General features: G+C 37.3%; 1 protein-coding gene across 1 annotated transcript; it reads right to left on the reverse strand.

Annotated features, from left to right (window-relative positions):
• Nucleotides 1–784: 784 nt before the first annotated feature.
• LOC117406335 (cullin-4A-like) lies at nt 785–27,064 on the reverse strand. Its single transcript, XM_059030507.1, has 20 exons — nt 26,356–27,064; nt 19,049–19,164; nt 18,309–18,413; nt 16,849–16,917; nt 15,653–15,726; nt 15,171–15,333; nt 14,820–14,909; nt 14,133–14,215; nt 13,496–13,563; nt 12,777–12,895; nt 11,964–12,156; nt 11,198–11,302; nt 10,710–10,820; nt 10,205–10,290; nt 9,238–9,345; nt 8,566–8,679; nt 6,976–7,081; nt 5,212–5,384; nt 4,784–4,936; nt 785–1,945 (listed from the first exon to the last, which is right to left on the reverse strand). Exons 1-20 carry the CDS (start codon nt 26,498–26,500, stop codon nt 1,850–1,852), a joined length of 2,277 nt encoding a protein of 758 aa, XP_058886490.1. The 5' UTR covers nt 26,501–27,064; the 3' UTR covers nt 785–1,849.
• Nucleotides 27,065–27,208: the final 144 nt, after the last annotated feature.

Here is a 27,208-nt window from a genome sequence, read left to right on the forward strand (position 1 = left end):
GCCTTTTCTTCACATGTGGGTTTGTGGCGGAGTGTCCTGCCCCTATTATTATTATTTGTGTTATTTTTTGCAGCGCGGATAAAAGCGCCACGTCTTTTATTATTATATTTAAAAACCCTGTGAGGATGCATGGCTGATCAGCTACTGATTATTTAACTAGCTGACAGTCATGCATCCTTACCAAACGCGTGCAGACTATATAAACCTGCAGCTCTCTGCACTCGGGGTCGAGTGTAGAGAGGAGAGTACGGGGAGCGGAGAGAAAGAACAGCATTTAAAAACAATTGCTAAAACGTGCTGGATTATCCAGCACGACACTTACTTGTTTGTTTGTTTATTCGTTTGGCCCTCGTGCCCTTTTGTTTTGTGTTTTGTTAAAATCATTTGTTTGTTTATTAAATACGCTGAATGCAATTGCATTCAGCTTCACCCGCCCATCCACTGTTGTTTGGTTTCTGTACTTCCTGGTCCGTGATGTCATCACACTTAACCACTGCAAGCCAGACTGTCACAGGGTTATATACGGCAAGTCATATTAGCTATTCGAGTCTACATGGTATTGTATCGTTAATTGAAAAAACAAATATGGTAATATGCTGAAATATACTGAACTCAGTCAACAGGTGCTAAGATCCTGAATCAGATATGATCGGAACAATGTTAACAAAGAAAAAGAGAAGGGGAGCAGTCACAGTAATACTAAAGCTAATGAGAGGTAGGATCACTAAGATTGCAAAGAATGCACATTATATAACCCAGTAATACAATAAAATCAGACATGCTGTTTTACAGTACTTAGCAAATACAGCAGTTTTTATTAACATAATCCATCTACAAGTGTACAACTCACACCACATCGCCATTACATAAACCATACAATTCTTTTTTTCTTTTTCTTTTCTGTTTCACATACCAAACAACATATTTACAATGTGAACCAAGGTGTCGTTTCCACAAAACAGACCTTCCCTGTTTCATTAACATTAACAGTTTCCTTTATAAAGCCCAAATCCTGGCAATTACAAGTGAAACAGTAAATTACACTTTACATTTCTTCCTGTACATTATCTTTTATCCACCCTCCCCCCAAGGCAAACTCAATGCATCAACACAATCTACTCAGGTGAGTAAAATGAAATTCAGTCTTAATCAGCCTAAACCAGAAACGCTTTGGCTGAACAAGTGCTATACTGTACTCGGAATAGACACACTTCCGATTGTGCTAGATAACAAAACAACAAAATCTGTAGAAGTTGAAGCCTGCTCTTCTTGGCACTTTGTAAGGCTCTAACAGTTTTACTATTTTAGATTTTTTTTTTTTTAAATCGGACTCCTTTCGTCACAGAGCAGATCAATAGCTAAGAGAATAAAGATGATGCAGTTTGTGCACAGACCCAATGAGGTTTAATAATGGCGAGCTCTACAAAAATAACATCTGTGCCTCGTAATTTGGTGCCTAGATTATTTGTTGAGAAACAACCCAGTAATCGTGGCAGGGCCTTGAAGAGCGTGAAGGGTACAGATTATATACGTAAACACAAGCATTATTTTCTGCTTCCCCTGCATCTGTTTGACTATGTTAACAACAGGGGGAGCCAGGTGGGGGGCATCTCAGTAACAAAAGAAACTAAAAGCAAAACTGAAAAAAGCATTTCACAAAAAGAAATTATATAAAAACTCAACACAGTAACGGTGAGCTAAAGCGTTGTGTTGTCTTCCCCGCAGTGCATGCCACTGCTTGAGTTATCCCGAGCTTTGACATGTGCTGGCAGCAAAGCTGGAAGCAGCTCAGTCCTTTTTGTTTTGCCCGTGCTCTGCAGGCGAGGTGAGAAGTGCCCTGGAGGAAGATTTATGCCACATAATGGTACTGGTTGGGATTGTCCTTATCTCTCTCCATGTAGTCTCTGTCAATGAGGGATTCAATTCTCTTCTTTAAGTCTCCAGGCTACAGAATTTGGAATACAAAAAAAAATGTTAAAATGTTTCCTAATAGAAATGCAAGACAATTAAAGCATATAAAAGGTTTTTCTTTTTTCATACAGGACGGCTCATCCATTTACTCTATAATGATATGTAAAAATACTGGTATTCACGATTTTATGAGTCAGACTTTAGTCAATGCCTTATCTTTTGTAATGCCTTGACTAAAGCTGATTCTTTAACAAATGCTTGACATTTTTATTAATTTTATTTTATCCGTCAAATTAACTCATGAGTAGCGTTCCGCATTTTTGGTTTTTATGTTAACACATTTTTCCTGGGAATTTCTAGGAGTTTATTGTACACACTTATACAAGTATACACACTTTACATGTGGAATATGAAGCTTAGCAGTTCTGGTTTCTTTTTTTGTGAACAATTTTTTTATTTGTGTGGAAACATAAAATAAAAAATACAGTTCTGGTTTCTGATTAAGTTTAATGTCCCTGGCAAATTCTGTCATGTATAATGAAGCAGCATTTGTGCAAGTTGAGGCCACATTTTCCCAAGTCACTTTGCGAATGTTTGGGCAAGCAGCACATCAGCGCAAAACAAGGCAGGTTTATTCACCTTGAAATCATAAAAAGAAAGACAATTGACAGAACTGGACAGTCCAAGGCACAGGGAGACACGTCAAAAACCACACTGAACACAATATTTCCATCAATGCGTTCCTTAAGTTTACCAACTAAAGCATCATTATTTGATGTCAAATATTTATGATTAAGATTGTCGGTGTTAGGCAGTGTTTTAGTTGATGGACAGTACTGTCACACGAAGTCACCAATACATACCTCTCTGCAATAAACAGTGGCTGTCCAGCAAAGCACAGCGCTCTGACAAACTCATTAATACAGTCATTCTGCGCTCTCTCTTTTATTAAATCGTGTGTAAAAGTCACAGAAATTGATTGCTTGTGTCTCAGTTCATTTTCTTGTTTTAGTTTAATGTGTCACTTACTTTCAGTATGTTCTTTTATTCTGTCAGTGTGAACATGTACCTCAGTGCAGAAGTATTTGCAATGCAATGCATCCTCTGCCTCATCTGGCCCACTTCTGCTATTTGGCTTTTTGTATATTTGGAAAAAAATTAATTATTTTGAATTCATAAACTGGTTTATGTTTTCTCCCCATTCCTCATCCACTCAAAGCACTTCTAACAATAATCTGACTTTGATTGGCCATTGGCCAACAGAATCAGGTGAAAATATGTTTGTGAAGCAACAGAGAACCAATTATGTGTGACTTTTGAATGTTATTTTATCTTCTGAGATCTAAACGTACCTGCTGTATCCTAGGATACAGTGTAGGGCTGCTTATTACAATGTTGGAGTTAATACAAAACAACGTTATAATCAAAATATTGTGTATTTCCTAGAAAATAGTACCGGGAAAATACTGAATAGAAGACTAAATATCGGTATAAATCAGCATGCTACAGAACAGCAGTATTTAATGCATTTCATATTCTTAATACTTATTTCGCTGCCTTGAAAAAGGCACTACCCAAAATGTTTGTCTACTTAACTTGGTTTCTTACAGTTTTACCTTTGAATTCTGATTGAGCATTTTGAAGGTATGGATTCACCACATTGTGAAGGCAACAAGGAACTTTTGTATGTAAAAAAAGATGTATTGTTTACTGCTGTGTTGCAATCAAAGCATAAATGACTCCGGTGCTGTCAATCCAATTTTCCAATTTCACAGTTAGATGTGAATTAAAAACACCACACTCCATAATTTACAGAACAAATTAAATATGCTTGACATTTCTTGTACGCTATTATCAGGCACAACACATTACAGAAGGAAGGAGTAATTACAGTAAATGATCTCTATTTATTGAAAGACTGTACACATTACTGATTTTTCACATGAAAACACAGTCTCAAATGTGATCATTCTGTGATTTCCAATGCTAACTTTCCTGAAGAAAATGCAGGTGGTTATCATTGAGGAATGTTCACTCTCCAAAACAATGTAACACTAACTTTACAACAACATAAACCGATAACTACTTATGTGCACCTGGCTATCATTGTAGATTAGAGCCAGGTGCAGGGTATTTAAAGAAAGCAGCCAGTTTGTTCTGGGCTGCTGATGTGTGTAGAAGCCCGACTGTGCTGGTGTGTTTGTACAGCCGTAATTATAAAGAGAAGGTAGTGTAAAGCCTATTTGGTGTGATTTGCTTAAACAGTGTGTTTCGTTTGAACAGGTAAACAGCTTAGCTGTCCTGTTATATAGTTTAGGTTCCTGTTTTGTGTTTTAGTTTAGTGCTCAAGAAAACAGCTAGGTGCTTGTTTTGTTTATTTTGTTTTGTGTTTGTTTATTAAAAAAATAGCGCGTAAGCGTTTAAACCTCAATTTCCTGTGTCCTGGGTCTATTTTTAAAAGGGGCAAAAAACCCGAGTGGAAACAGCTTGGTTATATATATATATATATATATATATATATATATATATATATATATATATATATATATATATATATATATATATATATATATATATGCACTGTGTTTACTTTTCTTCAACACAGCTGAAGGGCTTTTGTCCAAAACATACTGAAATAAATTATTTTTTAATCATTTAAACTTTTGTGTACGTGCAAAAATTAATTCTTGTACACTTGTGCAATTATACCTCCTTTCAAACCTATATACATGTTTAGGCCTTGTTGACAGCATTACAGCATCGGACTCAAATTTTTCTCCATCTAGAATTCTAGCATTATGGCTTGGGGTGGTGGGTGCAAGGGTTGACATGCAATATAACTGTGCATTAAACAGCACTAAGCTGTACAGACCTTGACTGGGAATTTGAGTTGATTGTAGAGCTCAGACACAAGAAGGTTGTGACTCAGAGTCTTCCTCATCTTCATGATACGGACAATGGCAGCGTCTATCTGGTACTGTCTGTCTTGAAACACCCTCTCCGTGGTGCTCACTTGCTCCTCGATCTAACAGACAAGAGGGAAGGGACAGAGAATAAATGGCATGCTATCTACTGTTTACAAAATAAATAAATAAATAAATAAATAAAAGTTAAAGTAAAAACGTAGCGTGCCTATGACCCGGACAGCATGCAAATGAATTCTGTAGCTTCTTTTAACCCAAAGCCCTTGTACTGTCTCTTTGTCTAATGCATGCAGATTAATTTATTTTCTTAAACGTGTGTATTGAAAATGTAATATTTTGACAAGGTACAAATACTGACAAAAAATAAAACAAATACCGTTTCTTTCATCTGTATCTGGTTTATCTTTATCCTGAATAACTTGTGCCTGAAATCAGCATGAAATAAGAATTTATCACCATCTTCCACATCTTTTCCTTTAGGGTTTTTAATGAGAACTCGAGCTTTTCCACAGGCAAGAGATTGTAGAGTTCTTCTCAACTCGCCGTCCTCTGCAAGAAAAACAAAATGGTCCTACAATTGAACATTTAGGATAACTGGTACCATGCCACATACGATGCCTTTCTTGCAGGAATGATCCCATACTAGGCTAGTGCTGCCAATTTTGTGTCAGATTTGGCATTTGAATCATTTAAAAATCAAGTCAACCTGAACCCAGCTTTTGAAACAAATTACTGTACAGTACAGGCAACATTAAAAAGAAGGATAGAATCCAAACTTGCAAGTAAACTCACTTTGCAACGTGACCGGGCAGAAGCTATAAATGAATCTAATTTAATGTGACTACCTTTCTATTTTTGTTTGCCAGTGACGTGCAGCTGAATTGGAAGCTGCTCAGAAAGAACACGGCTGCAGCATTGCGTAGCTGTTGGTGTATGGCTGACCATGGCTGTAACTGTAGCGGTCAGTTTTAAGCAATTTTCACCATGGGGAATTTTCAATCCACAACTTCGAAACATTCTTGATTTTAGGTACTGTAGTTCTGGAAAATTCCTTAAAACACCCCCTACGACAAGATGTTTTAAGAAAGTTGCCAGCTGTTTCAAGTTGACATGTTGCTATGATTAAAAATGCCTCTTTGTACTGTGTTACTTTTTCTTATATAAATATTCAAGTAAAACTGCCATTTATCAATGTTAAAAATGATTCTGGTGTTTATTGTACTAAAGTTGATGGAACAGTGGAACTCAGTTTATCCGCGTGCTTAGGGAAACATAGGTCCATGGATGTGTGAAATCTGCAGATAAATGAGGTGTCATTGCGTGTGACTAGAATGCATGATAAAATACAGAAACTGGTAATGTAAACCAAATTAGCGTTTACTGGAGATGTATGCAATACAATGTATTACAAAGACAGAAGAATGTTTTAAAATTAGTTAAAGATAGACTCAGCATCCTTCTGCTGCTCATACCAAGAAATAAATCCTCCCATCTGTAGCCCTGCTGTCTTCACATGGTCTGCTCAGGTTTGAGACTGACGCATGCATCGTTGTTATTATTATTATTATTATTTATTTATTAGCAGACACCCTTATCCAGGGCGACTGACAATTGTTACAAGATATCACATTATTTTTTACACATTTCTTTTTTTTTTACATACATTTACCCATTCATACAGTTGGGTTTTTACTGGAGCAATCTAGGTAAAGTACCTTGCGCAAGGGTACAGCAGCAGTGTCCCCCACCTTGGATTGAACCCACAACCCTCCGGTCATGAGTCCAGAGCCCTAACCACTACTCCACACTGTGTGTGTGTGTGCAGCGCGGGCAGTAAGTCTACATTGGCAATAATGTACTGTATTTCAAAGATAAAACTCGTCAGGGAGCCGCAGATAACTGGAGTCGCGGATGAATGGGGTTCTACTGTATTTATTGACTGCATAGTAACATTTCCAAATACAACACAATATAATGGAATTGGGTCCATACTGTTTAGATCCTTAAATATACCTCATTGTGTTAGTATTTGTACAGTAATGTCTGTTAAACATGTATTTTATTTCTTTAAGGAAAACTGGGGGCAAGATTCCCATGCCTTCCAGCAGATTTCCATGATGTGACTCTCTTTCCTCCATACCTATTCCAGTAGCTGTTTTAATCTCATCGAAGGTGAACTCCTCTCCTTCGTTGAACATGAGAAGAACAAGTGTCTGGAAAAGGGACACCTGAAGCTCCTTCTTACCCTGCAAATAAAATCCCCAAACCCAGGAATCAGTGGCTTTGACCAACAGAATTACAAGTTACAACGTAAAGAATGTACTGAAGAATTTAATATAGGTACATTTGTGATCAACATGGTATAACATTGGTACTGAAATATCAGATATCTTATCAAATGCTTTCTTCTTCACTTTGTATCATTTCTAATTCAGGTATAACATCCTGGGGACTTTTTAAAACCATAGGTTTAAAGCAGCCATGTGGACTCAATAGAGCTCTCAGAATCATGTCAAACATTTGAATGAATCTGGTACACCAGAGTGTTACCATTAACCTGTCCCCTTGCAACACCCCCACCCTTATTGGTGTTCCACATCATAGTATTTCATCCAAATTTATTGGTTTCATCCAATAGAGGTAGAGTGTTGGTGTATCAGATTTAATCAGAGCTTAGTCGTGATTCTGAAAGGTGCGTTAAGTTTTAAAAAGGTCACAAGAATGTGATGTCTGAAACAGAAAATTATACAAAGTGAATCTAAACAACAAGAATATATTTGTTGAGATAATTCTTTCACAAGCCAATTGCTCTTTAAGTTAATGACCAGAACGCACCACAGGAAAGATCATTAGCTGATTTCATCAGACACACAGGAGAATCAAGTAGTGAGCCTCCAACCAATTTCTGATATATTTACTCTCACACCCATGTAGATCCTCACTGAGTATCTTCAGTTCCTAATGGAATCATTTATTTTTTGTGAAAGATTAAGCCATTTAATATGCTGCATCTATAAATATTTCTGTGTCTGTCAAGCTACACTACTTTTGCTGCTGACAGAGTTCTAGGAAGACAAAGCACTGTATTCTCGTTTTTCACTTCACAACTATGTCTTCCCTGAGCTGCAGCCATAACATAGTAAATCAAAGTTTGATCAAATTCAGGTAAACGGCACCCAAGGAAACATTGTCCAAGTACATTAGTCTACTAGAGGTGCAATCAGCACCCACTTTCCTAATCGAATATCACAAGGGTAATAAATCAACAGTACAAGCAGTGGGAACACTTTGTTATTCAAAAGCAAGAAGCAAAAAACGTGTGTGGACTCTTCTCAAAAGCCTTCGAATACAGCTGAAAGCATACATGTGAATATTATTACACAAACACATAGCACTATGATTCATTCATTGTGAAAACTGTAATTATTAAAAAGCCATAAGTAAAACTAGTACTCTTCATGAAAGCAATCGAATAAAACGAAGACATGCTCGTAACAAAATATAGGCGTGAGCTTACAAATTTGACAATCAATCGAAGAATGTTAAATTGAATCCAGAAGCCCCTCATGTGATTAATAAAAGAATGCTGGATTATAAACATGTCAGTACTATGTAAAATTGGGTTATAATGAATCTAAAGCATGTGGAATACAATAAGAAAAACAAGACTGTCGTTTCAGAAGGCGAGACGCACAGTGGAAAGAAACATACAGTAAGTATTTACACCTACCTCCTTAAACTCAGATTTGAGAACAGCATGTCCCAGTGTGGGTTGCCACTGCAGCTTTCTGCCACTGTGCTTGCCAAGGTAAAACATCTTGAATACTTCTTGAAGTTTCACCATCTGTTAGTGTAAAAACAGTGTCAGCTAATTGGCACATGAATGAACAGCTGATGCATGTATCTTCTTCTATGGTATTTTGCTATACTACATTATACTTCATGAGAAACACCTACTGAATTGATATTTTCAAAATGGGCTTTTAAGGGAACCATACAAGACACTGCAACTTTAAGCTTAGATAAGTAGACCGACGCTAATATGTGTGTTCCATGCACAGGGTTATCCAAAATGCATCTTCACATGGTGATTATGTGACTGCAAGATTAAAAACATGCATTTCAAATTCCTTAATTTGAGGATTTCATGCAGGGTGATCTTTTGAGCATGTAGCCCTGTTTCCAAACATCCTCCAGTCAGCCCTCCTATAATAAGGTCATTAAGGAGGTGGACATTCTTGAAGGACCATCAAACTGCCCCAATAACCCTGTATCCTGTAATGGGTTTCTCTCTTAGATGTACCAGAATAACGACGCTGGTTCAGTCCAGCATTTCCACACATAAGTTAAGGAAGAAATGGAACAAGTAGTTGTTCTGTGGGTGGTTTCAGAGCTCCCATACCTCAGGCGGAAGGTGCACCTCCATAGGTATATACGTAGGCCAGTATCCCATCGTGAGGATATTAACTGTGAGCTCTATGTTGCCTGGGTCACTTTGATTCTGCATAAACTGAAAAATAAATAATTTCAATTAAAAAAATAACCACATTTAAAACTTTAAACAGAATAGGTCAGGCCGGTGCCATAGACAGTATATGTTTTCACAAAAGATCCCCTTCGTTTTAATAAAATTATTCAGTCTTCCATCATCTTCAAGCAATAAAGAGTTCAGTGTGCATCTAATTTGGATCTCACTCTTTTTAGAACATGAACGTAAATTTCAATACTGGAGCAAAATTTGAATTGGGGGAAAAAAAGCTTAGTAAATCTGGTCGGATGTAGGATTTCAATATTTACTATAGTAAAATGTTTATAATAACAGTTGAGTACAACCTCTGTTTTTGTGAACAGTATTTCGGAACAGGGTATCCTTTTACTAGTAGTAAAAAAAAAAAAATGCTGAAGCAATTACTTTGATCACATTTTCAGAAAAAACTACCAATAAACGTATACCACATTTCCTATATTTATCTGTTTACATTTTAGCACTAAAGATTGAACTCACATTACCCAATAGTATGCAGTACACAATCTGTATTTGAATGCAAGTACTTTTAATGGAATATTGAACTGTATATGAAACAAGCATACATATTTATCATTCCTTTCAGGTTCTGTCTCCCCAGTGACCCATCGTTTATTAAAATAAATCAGCCTTCCTTTATCTTCAAGCAATGAATGAGTTTTAGAACATAAAGGTATTTCCCATGAACCTTTGTAAGAAAATAAACTTCTGTAACTAAACTATGTAAAGAACCAAGATTACACTGTCCTTGTTCTCAACAGCCCTTATTGTGTGTATTACACTACAACAGGACCTACAATAAAAAGGCATGCAACAGAGAACAATGCCATTAAATAATAAATACCTGTTTGAATTGAATCATGACATCTTTCGACAGCTCCATGTCTTTAAACATCCCCTCTAGTTTGCTGGTAAATGCTGCTCCGCATTCTAAAGAATAAAGAAGCATCATCATAGAACCTCTCACATGACTCAGCTTCTGCCACAAACTAGTGTTTCTATGTAAAAGCGAAAGGCGACCTACAGTATTTACACAAACTCACTTTGTGAATGAACGTCAGTGCAATGGAACCTTCAATATGGCTGAGATGATAATGGAACTGGACAGAGAATCAAGTTTATCAACAATGAAGACACATCTTGATGTCTACATTCCATTAAACTCTGTTCTGAAAACAAAACCTCCTTTAGCTCAATAACGTCAGAATCCCTGCAAAGGTAGCACAAGATTCTAAAACCCAAATGAATTGTTCTAAGGAATGCCTTCATCAAGTCACAATTAGAAGTTTTTTTTTTTGGCCAAACATCCATCTCTCATAGGGGAATGTCTCCAGTGTGTTGCTACTTACCATGTTTCAGTTTGGACAGCATTGATTTCTCGGCATCTACTGAAGCACTCTTCCCAACCAGCAACCGCTTGGCAAGATCTTTCTTGTAAAATGCCTCAAACACATCTTTACCTGTAAAAACATTTTTAGCATAGAAATCTAAACAAACAAGCAATATGAATCAAAGAGATATGCCACAGATAAAGTCCTGAACTACATATATCACCAATGTCTAGCTTCAATAAGGGACTCGGCAGGCGTGTTACGGTAATTAATTCACTAATTTGTTTTTTAAAATAAGTAATCAATGTATTTAAAAGGAGTGGAATGTAATGCTTCACCCCTACGTTGTTCTAAAGATCGTTAGGGTCTTTGCTTGCTTTGTATACTTTTCAAATGTGTGCAAGACAAAACCTTACGAAATAGAGAGACAGAATGGCAGGTCTGTGAATTGGGTACTCAGAAACTCATTTACTGGTACACTTAATATTACTAGAATGTGCACTTGCCGTGGATAAACCTGAAGATGATCATTATCTTATCCAGTATTCTCTCCAGCTCTTCATCTGTTGCTTCTTTATTTCCAGCACGTAATTTTGAATCAACATACTTTGCTAAAGAGGTCAACAAAAAGAATCGTATTCACCCAGGGATGGAAATAAGACTCCCATTGCATAGCTGTCTGATCCATTTCTGGTTTTACTATGAGTTTCACAAGACACAGCTTGTTAACAATACACTGTCGCTGATCAAGCTCATAGCAAAACCTGAGATAGGTGAAACTGCTATGCAATAGTCTGATTTTCATCCCTAATATCCTTAGAAATCACAGTTATTGCAAACACATTCCTTCAATTTCTTAAACAAACTTTCAATGATTGAGCAATTAAAATACAGGTTATTTATTACATTTATATTTTTATAATCTCTAGAAAGTGCTACTTACTCGATAATATAAATAGTTCTGTATCTGACAGATTAAAATAGTTTGGTGAGTATATTGTATGATAAACTGCATGTAAAATGCACTACTGCTGGTTTCACATTGGTACTAATTATGTAGAATGTCGTAAAAAGTCAAGCACTCACCAAGTATCTGCTGTCAAGCTTATATATTTATTATTATAACATCATAATCACAAAAAAACAATGAAACGAATTCCAAGATTGCTACAAGAATTCCAACAATATCCAAGATTAGTTGCCATTGGGGTCTGCGAAACCAGACGCTGCTGTAATATTTGTAGCACAATGTACTTCAAATCAAATAAGTACCTATTAATTCTGCAGGCTTGTTGGGCCTCTTGTTTATATACGTCTCAAAGGATTCCTTCATAGAATTGATAAACTTTTCATTTTTCTGGAAGCAGGCCTCAGTGATCTGGTCTGTTTTATCCTTGAAGTCTAACAGCTCCTGAACCATGTCTTTATCTTTCTCAGGCATCATCACTAGTGCACTTCCAAAGGTCTGGCAACAAAAGGAGGCAAAGAATGACACCAAATCACAAACCAATAGTATGTTGGAGTTGTGAGGTTAGCGCTGTGTGCCCGTGGTTATAGTATTCTGTAGTACTGCTAGGGTAATACACAGGAGGTGCTTCTTAATACAACACAAGACACACAAAGCTGCTTTGTCCTGCACGTTGGGTTCTGACTGCGACACATTTCATCAAGGAGTCTCAAGGGTCAGTCTTTATCACGAAGAAAGTCACTCAGACTAAGTATGAATGGGAACGTGCAGCCATTTTTTTGTGACTAAACTGTGTTGCAAAGACACTGTATTTAGTATGCAGAGCTTTTCAGGCAATACACTTTACCAGAGGAGTCAGATATCAACTGAAGGGGCATGTTACATAATGCAAAATGTTGCAAAATACAATGGTGCCTGAAAGCAACATTTGGCAGTATATGGGCTAATATACTATCCTGTAGCCGTATTAAAATGTACTTTTCACATAAGAATGAAGCCATTCAATTAAAACGTACAACGTTCATTTTGTAGTGTATGTTTCTGAGTTAAGTACAGGAATAGGGTAAAGTAATCTGAAACAAGAAGACTTTGAAATGTGGCACCTCCCTGAGCTGTACCTTAATGTATTCGCTCCAGTGTTGCAAAAGCACCTGCAGTCCTCCTTTGAGCCTGCTGAAGAGCTGGTACAGGAGGGTGAGCTCAGTTATCCTGTTTCCATCCAGCAGGTGATGAAGCCCTGCAAGGAACCACAAAAAACATAGTGGTATACAAACAGTATGTGGCATACATACGCACACATACAAACACACACACACACACACACGCACACGCACACACACACACACAAACACACACACGCACACACACACACACACACACACACACACATGCACACACACACACACGCACACACACAAACACACACACGCACACGCACACACACACGCACACGCACACACACACACACACACGCACACACACACACACACACACACACACGCACACACACACACACGCACACACACAAACACACACACACGCACACGCACACACACACACACAAACACACACACGCACACACACACACGCACACACACAAACTCAGCCCCTTTGAGCTGCTGTTGTGGGAAAACAAAAAATCATATCAAAGCAATGAAACTTGGCAGGTGGTTGGTTGAAGTTAAAATTGGGAACTTTGACAGATCAGGAAGGGAGGCAGCAACACAACAAAAGCAACTTTAAACAGTATTGAATTTAGTACTGTGATATTAAACATTTCAAATTCAATAATTCAATTGAAATGGAAACCACACTTGCATGACAAACGCAAAGTTACCTTTTTGAAGGATGGCTTTTAGGTGTTCTCCGAGTAACTGCTTCTCCACAGTGAGTATTAGCTGTTTCCTTTTAAAACACACACCAAGAAAAAACAAAGGATTACGAATATACGGAAAAAGGCAAACACAATAGATTTAAATATGCTAATACAAACAGGTTCTGAAAGTTAGATAGTGTATATTGCATTACATTTATCAGCATAGTTACCTGATTAAATACATACTGGACTGACTACTGTAACTGAGTTCTGAATGTGGTGGTAAGATGACCAGATCCTGTGAGAATATAGCACTTCATCTACTGTTGCAAAGCCATACTTCCTTCTACCGGTAGTTTTAAGTCTGAGGTGCCGAGACACACAATATCACCAGTAACATTATTGTGGTGCAGTATGAAAGGCTATTGAATCAGCCTGCTGCAACCCCTTGCTTTGACTCCAAGTGATAGTGTTAACACAGCTAATAAGGTAAGACAATGGATTTTAAAAGCATTGGTTGGCACTCGTTTCAGAACTAAAACGAAACCCGTCCGAAAGCCCACCAGATTGAAGTCATGCTTGGCATGCCAGGCAGAAACGTCACACGAGAGCGGGCTAAAGCAATTCTTCACAGAACAAAGGCATCTGCTGTACTTACTGTGTGCTCTGATCCAAGTATGTTATTACCCTATCCGTCTCCTCCTCCAGTCGTTTGTTGACATGGTGAAGATATTCTGGTACCTGAACACGCAAGACACAAACTAATACTGAGATGTTGTTTTTTTCTGAAAGGATGCCAGCCTTAAGTAATGTGCCACACATGCAATGCAAGTATTCCAGACACCATGCAGTATGCATTAGGGTTTTAGTTGAATGACATTGCTGTGCTGTACTATACCTCGTGTCAGTACTACTGTATATCTGGGTAATGATAGTTGGATTGTATGCTTGTTGATTTAAAATTCAGCCATTGAGTGTATTCAACAACATAACCCAATCCACAAATGAGCATTAAGGCCTAAAACCTAAAATAATAAATAGGCACAGAAAGTGAATTTATCTAGTAAACACAGCACACCCTTTAGCAAAATGATAAGGTGCTTATGAGCACCACACTGTGTGTTATGCTGATAGATAAAGTGCTATTCAGCCCTCTGCTTTAGGTTTAACCCTAACATTGCTGTGTTGAACCAGTGACCAAACCTAGGAATTTAACATAATCGTCATAGACCTGATGGATGAGCTTGAGGATGCCATCGATTTGCTGCAGAAAATAGGAATGTGGGACTAAGTGACTCCACAGATTGAGAGCAAACGAATCAGAATTAGACTAAGTTACATTTACCTCTCTCTCTTGCATCAGGCTTTGACCCTCAGCTGCATATAAACGATGGGTCTCTTTCAAAAACTTCTGTTCAAAGGAATCCTTATACACCTAATCAAGGGGAAGGAAAGATTCTTTAATTAAAAATATTTGACATGTCAAAACACCCAGACACATACATCCCTTAAACTTAAATGGCTATTAATTGTGCACTGTACAGTATGCTATGCAGTACAACAGTTTTACTTTTTGTATTGTGGAAGCCTAATCCATCATCAAAAGCTATTAGTTGCATAAAAATTTGTTCAGGTAAAAAAGATGTAGAGGGGTTGAGTAAAAGTGTACTGTGTTATGCAGACTTTAAATACTTACCTGTAGGTCTGAAAGCATATTTAACAAGCTGCGTAACAAGCTTCTGTCTACAGCCTCCCCGTTCCGTTCTCTTTCAATCAGCTGAAGAATGCCATCAACTGTTTTACTCTGGACCATCTTATCACTGATTATATGGCTTCTGAACAACTCCAGACCCGTGTCCCTGTTAAAATGACACCGGGGTGCACCCATGAGACAATGCATGCTAAACAATGGAGGTGTGACAAACAGGCAGCTCTGCAGAGAATACTGTATATCACAAAGTAATTATTATTATTATTATTATTATTATTATTATTATTATTATTATTATTATTATTATTTATTTCTTAGCAGACGCCCTTATCCAGGGCGACTTACAATCGTAAGCAAATACATTTCAAGTATAACAGTACAAGTAATAATACAATTAAGAGCAAGATAAATACAATGACTTTGGTAATACGGGACATTGGTTTTAAAAAAAAAAAAAAAACACTTACCAAATAGAGGGCAGCATTGAATTCTGGAGGACATATGTTCGATCCAAAAATAAGAAAATGCTTCTGATCATTATCTAACAAAGAAATATGGGAATATAGGAAACATGATAAAGCACAACATGACTGCAAATGACTGCAGTCTAGATACCTGCTGTAGTAACATAAAAAAGAGAATGTGGCTGTATGAACAATGCAGCAACCTGTTCTTTTTATCCTGAAATTCTCATTGTTATAAGGTATACAAGTCTTTTTTCCTAAGTAAGAAGTAATGGCATTTCTAAATGTTCTTGGTTTACTTAAGATTAGACAATAAAAATGTAACACTGTGGCTGCCAAGACAGCCTCTGCATTGACTTGAAATAGAGGGACCATGTGGCCTTACACTTCATATTTGAAGATATACCTAGGAAAGAGGGAATGTCAGAAAGGCCCTTTTTGGCCCACAGCTGGCTTGAAAAATGAAATTAGAAAACAATCATTAGTTAATCAGTCAGTCAATTCCATTTTCAATTGGTTTTTAAAATCAATTCCCAATTCCAATTGCAATTCCCATTCCTTCGAAGAAAGTGACATTTTTATTTGTCAGGAGGCTGTGTGGTCCAGTGGGTAAAGAAAAGGGCTTGTAACCAGGAGGTCCCCGGTTCAAATCCCACCTCAGCCACTGACTCATTGTGTGACCCTGAGCAAGTCACTTAACCTCCTTGTGCTCCGTCTTTCGGGTGAGACGTAGTTGTAAGTGACTCTGCAGCTGATGCATAGTTCACACACCCTAGTCTCTGTAAGTCGCCTTGGATAAAGGCGTCTGCTAAATAAACAAATAATAATAATAATAATTTGTATTTCAGAGACATAATTATTGTGATTGTTCAACTGCTTTGATCTGAAGCCAATTTAATTAAAAAAACATGACTTCAGTGATTTAAGTAATTTGTTGCCACTGTGAGAAGCTCATTTTAACAGAACACTGCTAATTGCAATTTTCATCAAAGATGTGTTGGAATTGATTAAAAGGGAACGGGAACTGTAATTGGAATTCAGAACTCATTTTAAAAAGGAATTGGAATTGAAAAACAGGAATTGACCCCAACCCTGAACCTGGCTTTAACACAGTTATGCCGTTTTTTCCCTCTTAACTTTATCAACATTGTAAATCACTGCTTGAGTAATCGGGCAATCAAGAGGGTTTACATGCTTACCATTTGTCTACAGTGATCCTGCCAACATGTATTCATCTTTTTAAGAAATAAAACATTGTCCAAAGAATCTGTGAGCCATTGTTAAGGAAAACATATATATATATTATATATATATATATATATAATAACAACAACAGCAACAATACAAAACATGCATGTCAGCGACAGTGCCCTGCCACAACTCTCAATTCAAATTAGAGCCATCAGTAAAATTCAGAAAAATAAAATGACATTGTGATACGTTTTAAGAAAGTTGTTCCCTTACTTTATTGCACAGGACCATGTTAAAATTGTCAGTTCTATACGGTTTCCTTAAAATCTTATGAGGATAACAGAAACACCAACTTCCTTCACATGTTTGTTTTGCTTCTGTGATCTACAGTCCAGCCTGTGTATGTCATTTGTAACCCTCTGCAGGCAGTCACAGGAGAATGCCTGTGCAGTTCCCAGAGTGACAGGAAGGATTATAGTGGCAAGTGGCAAACTACAGAATAATCTAATACAGAAAATCCTTCTAGGATGGAATACTGGCTTTCTAGGGCCAACCTTGACAAACAGTAGCTGAAACAGTAATATGTTTGTCTTTTTAAACACAGTGAAAGCATGGTAAAACATAGATAAGCACTGTAAAGCACAGAGAGGTATGGGATAGCATGTTAAAAAACATGGCTAACCAGGGTAAGCCATGGTAAATGCATAGTACAACCATAGGAAAAGCATAGTACAAGTGCAACAATACAGTTTAAACTTTTATAAGGGTTCTGCAGAGAATCCTTCAATAAATAAACTTTGAACACTGTCAAGAACAGTTTTTACAAGTAGACATTCGCCCGAAAACACAATGAACAAAGGCTGTGTTTTTTTTTTGTTTTGTTTTTTTACTGTCCTTTGTCTTTTTTTTAGGTTTCTGCAATTGTTCTGGGCGGTTCATATTGCAATTATTCTCATTTTAATTGTAAGTGCTTCGAGTTGAGTTCTAGCTGCCTGACATAGATATAAACCCCAGGCTAGATCAGCCAGTGTTTCTATTGAAGTAAGAGCCAGCGCCATCTAGTGCACAGCTGTGTACTGCCGGAAAAATGTAAAGAAACGTTATGCCGCTGGCTCTTATTTTAGTCCAGCCTGTGTAATATGCCCTTGGCTTGAAATTTAGAACAGAACAGCAGCTCCTGAACTCAGCCCAAAGCACGATGTCTGGGTAATCGCAACATGAATGACTGTAAACTTCATCAAAAGTGAAGGGGTTTTTTAATATAGCAGATGTTTCGGCAAATACCTTCATCTGTGTTTTATAATTGTAATGGTACAAAACTGGAAAAGAAACTAGTCACAACAATAAATTACAACTGCACTTTCCAGGACCTTCTTTCTTACTACAGTAGTTTTATACTGTTACTGTCATCCAAAATTAGCTTCAGATTGCTTCAAACTAGAACCCTTAGGCTTAACTCAAAAGGATATTCTCTGAACTGATGTATCTGCGCTTTGACATGATCTTCACAGACTTGTCTTAGCTGTTTGTACAGTGTAGCAGACACCTTATAGGAACAAAGGTTTTCCACTGCCTAGGAGAGAAAGAGAAAACATTGAAGAAGCCTGGACTATAACAAGTGTACGTCTCTTCTTACCTGTTTAAGATGAAGCAAGTACCCACCAAACGGTAAGCACAGAAATCAGAATTAACAGGTCCGCAGGAGGACTGAATATTCATGGCTGCCTATTCTAAGACTCCTCATTCACTGCATCATAAACCAGTGCACACACATACATGTATGGAGAGTAAACATAATCATGCATCTAGAAATTGAATGTTTGTATCACGTTTGTAGATTGGACTCAAATGTAATCCGAAAGGTCTAGAGGAGACTAGGAACCTATGATACAAGTTTGGAGAAGATTTGTGAAAACTGAAGGCAGGTATCGTGCTCACCACAGCAGATGTGACAGACAGACAACATCATTGAATAAGGGGCCATATTTTCAATGAAGATCTTAAAAAATGTTTGGATAGGCATGAATTTTGGCAAAATAATAATATTCTTTTAAAATTCAGATGACTCTCTTTTAATAAGATGACAATGTATGACTAAGTAGTATAGTACGTATTTATTTAGCAAATTTGTGCTACTTTTGGTTTTTATTCATTAGTTGTGTGTGCTGTACGTAAGCAAATTAGCAGATTCAGAACCCCCTGGCTTACCTGATACAGCTCTTCCAGGTTGTATTTAATTGAGGTGCTATTCTGTATGGCTCCAACTGCTTCCTGGAGTTTTTTCCATGTATCCTGAGTGTAATTATCCGAGAGCTTTGGTCTATCTGTGAAATTAAAACGGGAATTATTAATAAATGGTGCAAACAGTAAAATTTATGTAATTTACTAATATCCATATTGTTTAATATGTGTACTGCTGATACAAATATCACCAGTACACAAACATAAAGTACTTATTATAATAAATACATGCATCTCCATGGGTCATAAAACAAACAGAGACACTGGAATACCGCATTTCTTTTTCTAGTGAAGCCTGTTTGAATAAAGAACGAGTCTTAAAATTCCTGGAGTAGTGTCAGCTATGAAGACTGGGTCACTTACAGACCACTGCAAGAGCAAACCGATGCTGAAATCAGACCTAAGGCTGGAAAAACTACCACAAGGATGATACATTTGAAAGACCCTTTACAAATAACTGAGAACATATTTGTTTGCATGTGTTTAGTGAAGTGCATCATTCTCAGCATTCTTTTCAACATCTCACTACATTTGTAGTCCCATTTTGTACAGTTTAAACAGAATATACAGCTATGGCCAAAGGTTTTGCATCACCCTACAGAATTAACTAATTTTGATTTAAGGTTGAATGAAACCTGCTGAATAATGTTACGTTAACATATTGAATTGCATACCGCTTTGTAGTTTTCCATATACATTTGACATTTCGGAATCTAACATGAATTATTGTACTACTATTACGTCTTCAGATAGACGTTTGTGATATCATTTTGTAGTTTCTCTGATTACATGATGTTAAATAAAAGACCTAAATTATGTTCATATAGTTTTTTTTTTTATTATTTATTATTATTATTATTATTATTATTATTATTATTATTATGTATCAATCCTAAAATTCTAGGTGATACAAAACTTTTGTACCATAGCTGTGCAACACTCTGCATAACTGTAGTTAAATACATTCGAGTTCTTGGTCCCCAACCTGGTAGCGGTCCTTGGGAGAATCCCAGACACCAAGATGGTCACTGACTTGGAATAGGCGGGGAAGCACTTATCCACATGGACAGCATGCTCATACAATAACTTGTAACAATACGACCATGTAGAGTTCAATCAAACTCAAGCAGTTTATTAGAGTAACAAACCATAAAAAGAAACACTAAGCAAGCCATCAGCTACATTCCGACACCAATGAATGTCCATACAGTACCAAGCTTCACCACAATTGGATCTTACTGTAATAGTTTCACTTGATTTACCCTAAACATGCAAGTGCAACAGACCTGTCTCAAATGCCTCCACCACAGGCTATGGCTGCCTGCCTCAGGGTATTGAAGCTAAACAGACAATAATACATCATAGTGTAAAATGTATTTGTGGGTCAGTTTTAGGTATAGTGAAAACACTGAACAGAAAAGACAACCTGCTTTTAATTAGCCATTTACCTTTGATTTGTGCACATATAATAAAACTGTCCTTTTTCTCGTAATTACTGCTGGAGCCAGTGGCATGAAATGAAAGCCGCTGGTCCAGGGCAACAAGTGACTTTGTTTTCTAGCCTACTTTGCACCAGTTGATTTGACATAAAAAGAATTAACAATGGATGTATAAAACCTGGTAAGCTTTTAACATTGCTTTCAAACCCAGATTAATGCAGGAACAAAGGGTTCCATCACGGCTGTCAGCACACTGCCTGCCTTTCCATTCATCGGGCTGCTTTTATCCACACAACAAGCCTATTGTCTCCCTATGACAAATGCAGAAAAAAATACTCCCAGTAGTGAGAATCGCTGGGTACACTTATAAGTAACAAGCTTTAGTGTGCTCAGATTAGACAGAGAGGACAGAAAGGAAATGTAGATACTCTGGTATTGAAATGCAAAATTGCTTAGGGGGTTCTGTGCTAGGCCCCCCAGTCAACATAAGTTCACAACAAAATAATACCCAATTCAACATAACTGAGTCTGCAGGGATGGAAATAGACTCCCATTGCACAGCAGTTTGATCCATTCCTGGTTTTACTATGAGTTTAATAAGACTTGAGCAAGGTACTTTACCTAGATTGCTCCAGTAAAAACACAACTGTATAAATGGGTAATTGTATGTAAAAATAACGTGATATCTTGTAACAATTGTAAGTCGCCCTGGATAAGGGCATTGGCTAAGAAATAAATAATAATAATAATAATAATAATAATACACTGGTGCTAATCACCCTCGTAGTAAAACCTGAAATGGGTGAAACTGCTATGCAATAGGTTTCTTATTTCCACCCCTGGTCTATGATAGATAAGAGGCCCAGGACTGAATAGCAGAGGTGACACCGAGCTGTGAGGGGGAGCTCTCATGAAGTCTGCTGGCTCCCTGTCACCTTTCATAATCATTAAAGCACCAAACTGTAAAAGGAAATCTGACAGCAAGTGCCCATGCTCAAGTGTACCTGCCAAATGACACTGTATAGCCATCAATAAGCTATGCCAAACACATGTCAGTACCATCTGAACTTTTCACAAAGCAGCCCATTTAGAATAATGGGTTCAGCCACATCCCCTGCAATCCCAATATTAGGTTAATGATAGGGATGTGCTTTTGGTAAATTTTTATGAACGTTTAAACACTTTGCAATGTCAGCGTTTAAACGTTTAAACCGTATCTACATACTCACACTCTTTATATTACATTCTGATACTGGCAAACCTGGTTAGTACTTTCTAAGCAAATAAACCCTAAATGATCAAATAACGCTTTAACATCACAAAGACTTAACTACAAAGATAAAAAAAAACACGTACCCATCAAAGTATACATTGAAATGTTTATATTTGTGGTTGTAATTAAAGTTGCTAGTGAAGATATAACTACATACATATTGAACACTTTCGGATAGTATAATGTTTTTAGAATAGTGTGTTTCTTAAAAGTTCATTTAACAACAAAAAACAGGAACCTATTACGGTTTTTTTGTAGTTGTAAAAAAAAAAAAAAAATTAAGTAACTGTACAAAATGATATGGTTTAAAAAAAAAAATTAAAAAGAGAGACGAACATCACCCACTGTACAGCGCTAATGAAAAATGGCTACAGGAAAGCGAAAGCGAGTTGTGCTTGCAATTGAAGAAAAGTTAGAAATACTTTCACTTCTGGAAAAGGTAATTACCAGGGAAAAAATAGCACAATATTTTGGAATTGTAGAGCATCGTGACTGATATTAAAAAGTCTGCCTCAGAGATTTAAAAGTTTGCGGTCTTTGATAGTAGGGGTGGGATTTTTGAGATCTATTGTTGCTCGAGACAAGTACTTGAGCATTACAATTTCTGTGTACTCGAATCAAATGCCACTCTCCTCTACATACTGTACTAGTGTACATAAACCTCCCAAACATTGCCACAAGTCCTATTTTAAATGCCAAATTAACATACAGTCAAGTAATATATTAAGTAATTAATATAATGTTTGCCTTCTTGTGCAGTTAATTGCATATGGTCAAGTATTACTAAATAATGTATTCAAATTCATGTATCCACGCAGCTTTATATTAAATTATAAAAAGGGATGCCTGGCCTACCTGATTGAAGTGTGTCTCAGGGGTCCTTTACTTTAGTGCAGTAGTTCCACATACACATAAAAACTGTACTAAACATAAACGGCCGTTCGTTCAAAAGCTTACAGAACAATTTCAAGTGAAAAAAGCCTTCCACCTATGGGAAGATTGGTGAATGGAGTCCACGAGTCTGTGGTAATTGCAACTTTTGTAATTGTAATTGAAAGTTTTGTATGAACAGCTGCAGCATGAATTTCTTTAAGTTTTTCCAGCCTCGCTGTTATTGTTTTATGGGTCGGCACAGTATTGGGATAATCTTACATCGATTTCAAAACTGCAGCATTCACGATTCACACGCACTGTCCTCAGAGGGGAGAACGTGATCACGCCCTGTTCGGCCAAATCTACAACAAATGTTGTTATGGATGTTTGCTTTTTATTGCCATCAGTAGCTCCATCCACAATAATTCTGAATGTTTTCATTTCAAACTTAAGTATTGAACATGTGTTTTTGTGTTACGGCAACTTTGTTTGGCATAATTATTTACATATCATGGTTTTCTCATCCAGTTCCTCAAAATACTTCCAAACATGTCCTCCTTTGTTTAGAGATGCCATTTTAAATATAGAACAAACGCTTGTCATTAACGTTATTACCCCACCGTGGAATTGATACCATACCACGCCTACTACAGGCATAAACACACAAAGTGCACCAATGAAGCGCCAGATCGACCGAGAATAAAACCCGCCCCAGTGTCAATCGTTCTTGTGCACCAATTAGAAAAGCTACTTGGAGGCAATTGACAAACCTCTTCCTTTTTATAATATCCGCCCTTACTGTGGCACTAGAGCAGTCTGATACACGACAGACTACTGATGATAAATTACTAAAATGAATGCATAAAAAAATATGCGGTTGGTGACATTTGTCACATGCCCAGTTATACATCTAGCATATTTTCAAACGTTTTACCACTTTAGCGTTTATACGTTTAAACGTTTAAACTTCCCATCCCTAGTTAATGGGGCTGGAATTCTGGAGTAAACAAACTGAAAGCAGCATTATTGGAGTTCTGATTTGACTTTCCCTTTAAAACAGGACAATTTGGGCCTGGCAAATGTACCACGATCTTTCCTCCAAAGATGTCATAAATACCTTGATACAGTTGACACCAATATTTACCATAGTATGACTGGCCACCAGGTGGTAGTGTGTGGTAATTTAAAATCACACACACACAAAAAAGACTCACAAAAAACAGCATTAGAAGTAAATGTAGCCTAAATCAAATTAATGTAGTAACAAAAGAGAGCCACAATATGACAATGCAAGTCAAAGGAAGCATACTTTCATTCTAGGATACAGTGAATACAATCTCTGTTCCTGAAACTGATATCAAAAATCTTAGTCTTACATTTCTCAGTATCTCTGAAGCAAGGTCCTGTTAAATTATTTTTTTAAGGCTGATAGCAGCAAATTGAGGTTTGAATAACAAACCCCATGTCCTGATCCCATTCGTACGTGTAATATTCAAACCTTTAACCTTTTCAGTGCCCCCTGGGTGAGAAGCCTCCTCACTTTACTGTCATCTCCTTAAGTGCCTTTGAAGAGAGATCTCACCCATTTTAAAAATAAAGATGGACACAATGTGCAACCTAAACAAAGAACACTGTGGTCTCTTGAAAGATACACAGGGCCTCTTTCTGCTCACGTGTGCTTCCATTTCGATTCCGTTGGGAAGTGGTTTTGATGCACAAAGGGAGCGAGCACCCCTGCTTTGTTTTTCAGCAGTGTGCTTCAGAAAAAAGGATGACAGTAAACCCAACACTGATAACATTTTACAAATCACCTTTCTTACTATATCACTTGTTATACTTTAACTTGTTTGTAACCGATTGCGATTTAACAGGGCTGTTTCTGATACTGTATACAATGCACAAATATATATATATATATATATATATATAAACTCTCCAGCAGCTAGCTTCTTTTACCAATATATTGTCAGTGCACCTGTGGTTACATATATTAGGCATGCAGCTGAGTTAATGACACTTTGATACACAAAGTCTGTTGTGGTCAAAAGTGGTGTCAAATTTTTAGCTGAGACAACATTCTATCAGAAAAGAAGGTCATCAAAAATGGTATTTTTGCAATTTTCAAAACATATTGTCACAATGTAGGTCGTGATCTTTTGCATGCACATTATCCACCCTTTTCTCAATCACATGTGCTTCATGTATCATAGGGGAATTTGCCATTTAAAAAATGTCAGTCATTTTAACCTCACAGGCCCACACTAATTGTGACCACAGTATTTTGAGGAACCATCAGGGTTACACACCTCTGCAATCTGAATGATTTTTCACAGAATGTTCTGAGGGAGTCCAGCCACCACCTCCCCATAATGGGATCATCTTGAACTGGAACGACACAGGTTCTAAATCTAGCAACACTACAGGATAATCAATGCAAATACAGCTCATGTATCAAACTATACTGTAGGGGCCTAAAGCTTTGTCATGTCTGTTCTTGACTGCCTTTGCTTTCGAGAGGAGACAGAGGCTGGCTTGCAAGGCACTACAGAGTATATATTTTAATGGATATTTTACTGTATATCACATCGTACTGATAATATCTTACCTGTATATTATACTACTATGTGTTCTATATGACTGCTGTTGTTTCTGCTTAGCTCCTTAAATCCAATCTAAGGCTTAGTACCTATTTCTAAAAAGACTCCTTGTGGCTGATTATGGAGAAGTATATTACCGCTGCACTAAGCCCGGAGGGCCATAGGTGAAGTATTGTGCACTGAAGCCTGTGAATCAAACGGTTACATCTCCCACCATCAAGGCTCATGGGAATACCTGTATGGCACAAACTGCAACACAATGGGAGTTTAAAAATGTGTTTTGCTCCATGTGAAATTTCCCACAAAGCTCCACTTGCTGTTCAGTTTTAGGCCCGTGTCATTCAATTGTGTGCCGAAAACTGTAATGGAGTGGTAATTGGGTGATATAGGCCTTCCATTGTCTACTGAGAAAAAAGTGGAGGACATCAAACTGTTAAAATACAGTGAAAGAGTACAGATTTTTTTCCATAATGTTTTGCCATGTCCCATTAATGTGACTCAAACGCAGAATGAATTCATGTTCTAAATTCAACATATACAAGTTGGTTACATACGCACTTAATTAACTCTTGTCATGTTTGTATGTATAAACACTTTTAGACAAACAAGTGTTGTATCTGTATGTAAAGGTAAAAAGTCGTGCACCGCTGTGGTTAACTATGATTGGTTGCTAATGACATCACTCAAAAGGGGTATGTACTGGTCCTCCCTGTTGTTCTAGAAACATAATGTGGTGTGATTTATTATGAGCAGGATGCCGTGGTGCGGTGAACGCGTGCCTTCCACAACTGTGTCCAAAACAGATAGCGTCGACATAGCCTACGTACTGTAGGAATAGAAACTTTTTTTTTTTTTAAACAAATTATTCCTGCAGTACAGTAACGTTACAGTTGCAAAGAAGTTAATATTAATTAGACCGCACCCCTAAAATAGCTTTGTTTAGTATAAAGTTAAAAACAATCCATGCCTTTAGTATGTTTTCAGAAATAGATCCTAACATATTACACTGTGAGTGTTCTGACAGAGGAACATGACATAACATTAATACAATATTTAGGCATAGTGCCGTAATTAATTTCCGAGCCAACCTACCTTTAAAATTTTTTATAACTAATTTCTTAGATGCCCCAGGTTTGGTGACTAGTGCAGATGGTTTTGTAAGCCCGTTCGTGTGCTCTGCTAAAGCAGTGCAGTTAGCTTTATTGTTGTTTTTCTGCCCAGTCTCTTCCGACATCATTGCTGGTGGCACGGCTTGTTATATGACATACACGGCAGGTAGGTGCTGTCCTTCCTCAGATTCTTCTCGATATGGTTAGAGCTGCTGCTTAATAATGATTTTCTGTTGACTGATCAGTAACTGCTGATACCCTGGCTTATTGCTATGTTCAGTAAACCCAACGGTCCTTACCAATCTACCAGTAACCCGATCCTTTTCTTATGAATTAAGTCAATGCCCCAAAAACTGTTTGTTCTGCATTCCACCAGCAACAACAGTTTCTTGAAAGCAACTCGGGTAATGAACTAGTTTTGTCCCTGAAGTAAAAGTATTCGTACTTGAGCGAAGCATAAAAACTAATAACAGTGTGTTTGGGGATAATAATCCATGACAGCCCGTTTTTTCTGTCAGCGAAAACCCTTCCATATACAATGTCCTGCTCCTTATCTAGATATAATAATAATAATAATAATAACTACATAAAGTCCAATAAAACAGTGAACCGCTTCATACAAGGAACAAAAACCAACAAAATGGCCCCTTTCTCCACCTCCAGCCGATGCATCTTGGGAGAGGTGTTTCTTTTTTTTTTTTTTTTTTCCCAAAGTGGACTTGAGTTTGGTGGTGTTATCAAAGTGCAGTCAGAATGATCTGCCTCAACTCATGACAAATGTATATTACATTTCTGTGGCTTCTGATCTTTAATTTAAGCCATTTTTTTAATGGCAT

Source organism: Acipenser ruthenus, chromosome 9, assembly GCF_902713425.1.
Source record: "Acipenser ruthenus chromosome 9, fAciRut3.2 maternal haplotype, whole genome shotgun sequence".
Taxonomy (NCBI): Eukaryota; Metazoa; Chordata; class Actinopteri; order Acipenseriformes; family Acipenseridae; genus Acipenser; species Acipenser ruthenus.

What these genes read in the sequence shown, in the direction of transcription:
- LOC117406335 (XM_059030507.1), bottom strand. Translation starts at nt 26,500, where the DNA reads ATGATGTCGGAAGAGACTGGGCAGAAAAACAACAATAAAGCTAACTGC. An exon ending in ACCTGGAAGAGCTGTATCAG is followed by an intron (nt 18,414 to 19,048) that starts GTAAGCCAGGGG and finishes TTTCTCTCCTAG; the next exon opens with GCAGTGGAAAACCTTTGTTC. An exon ending in ATATGCTTTCAGACCTACAG is followed by an intron (nt 14,910 to 15,170) that starts GTAAGTATTTAA and finishes CCCCTTGATTAG; the next exon opens with GTGTATAAGGATTCCTTTGA.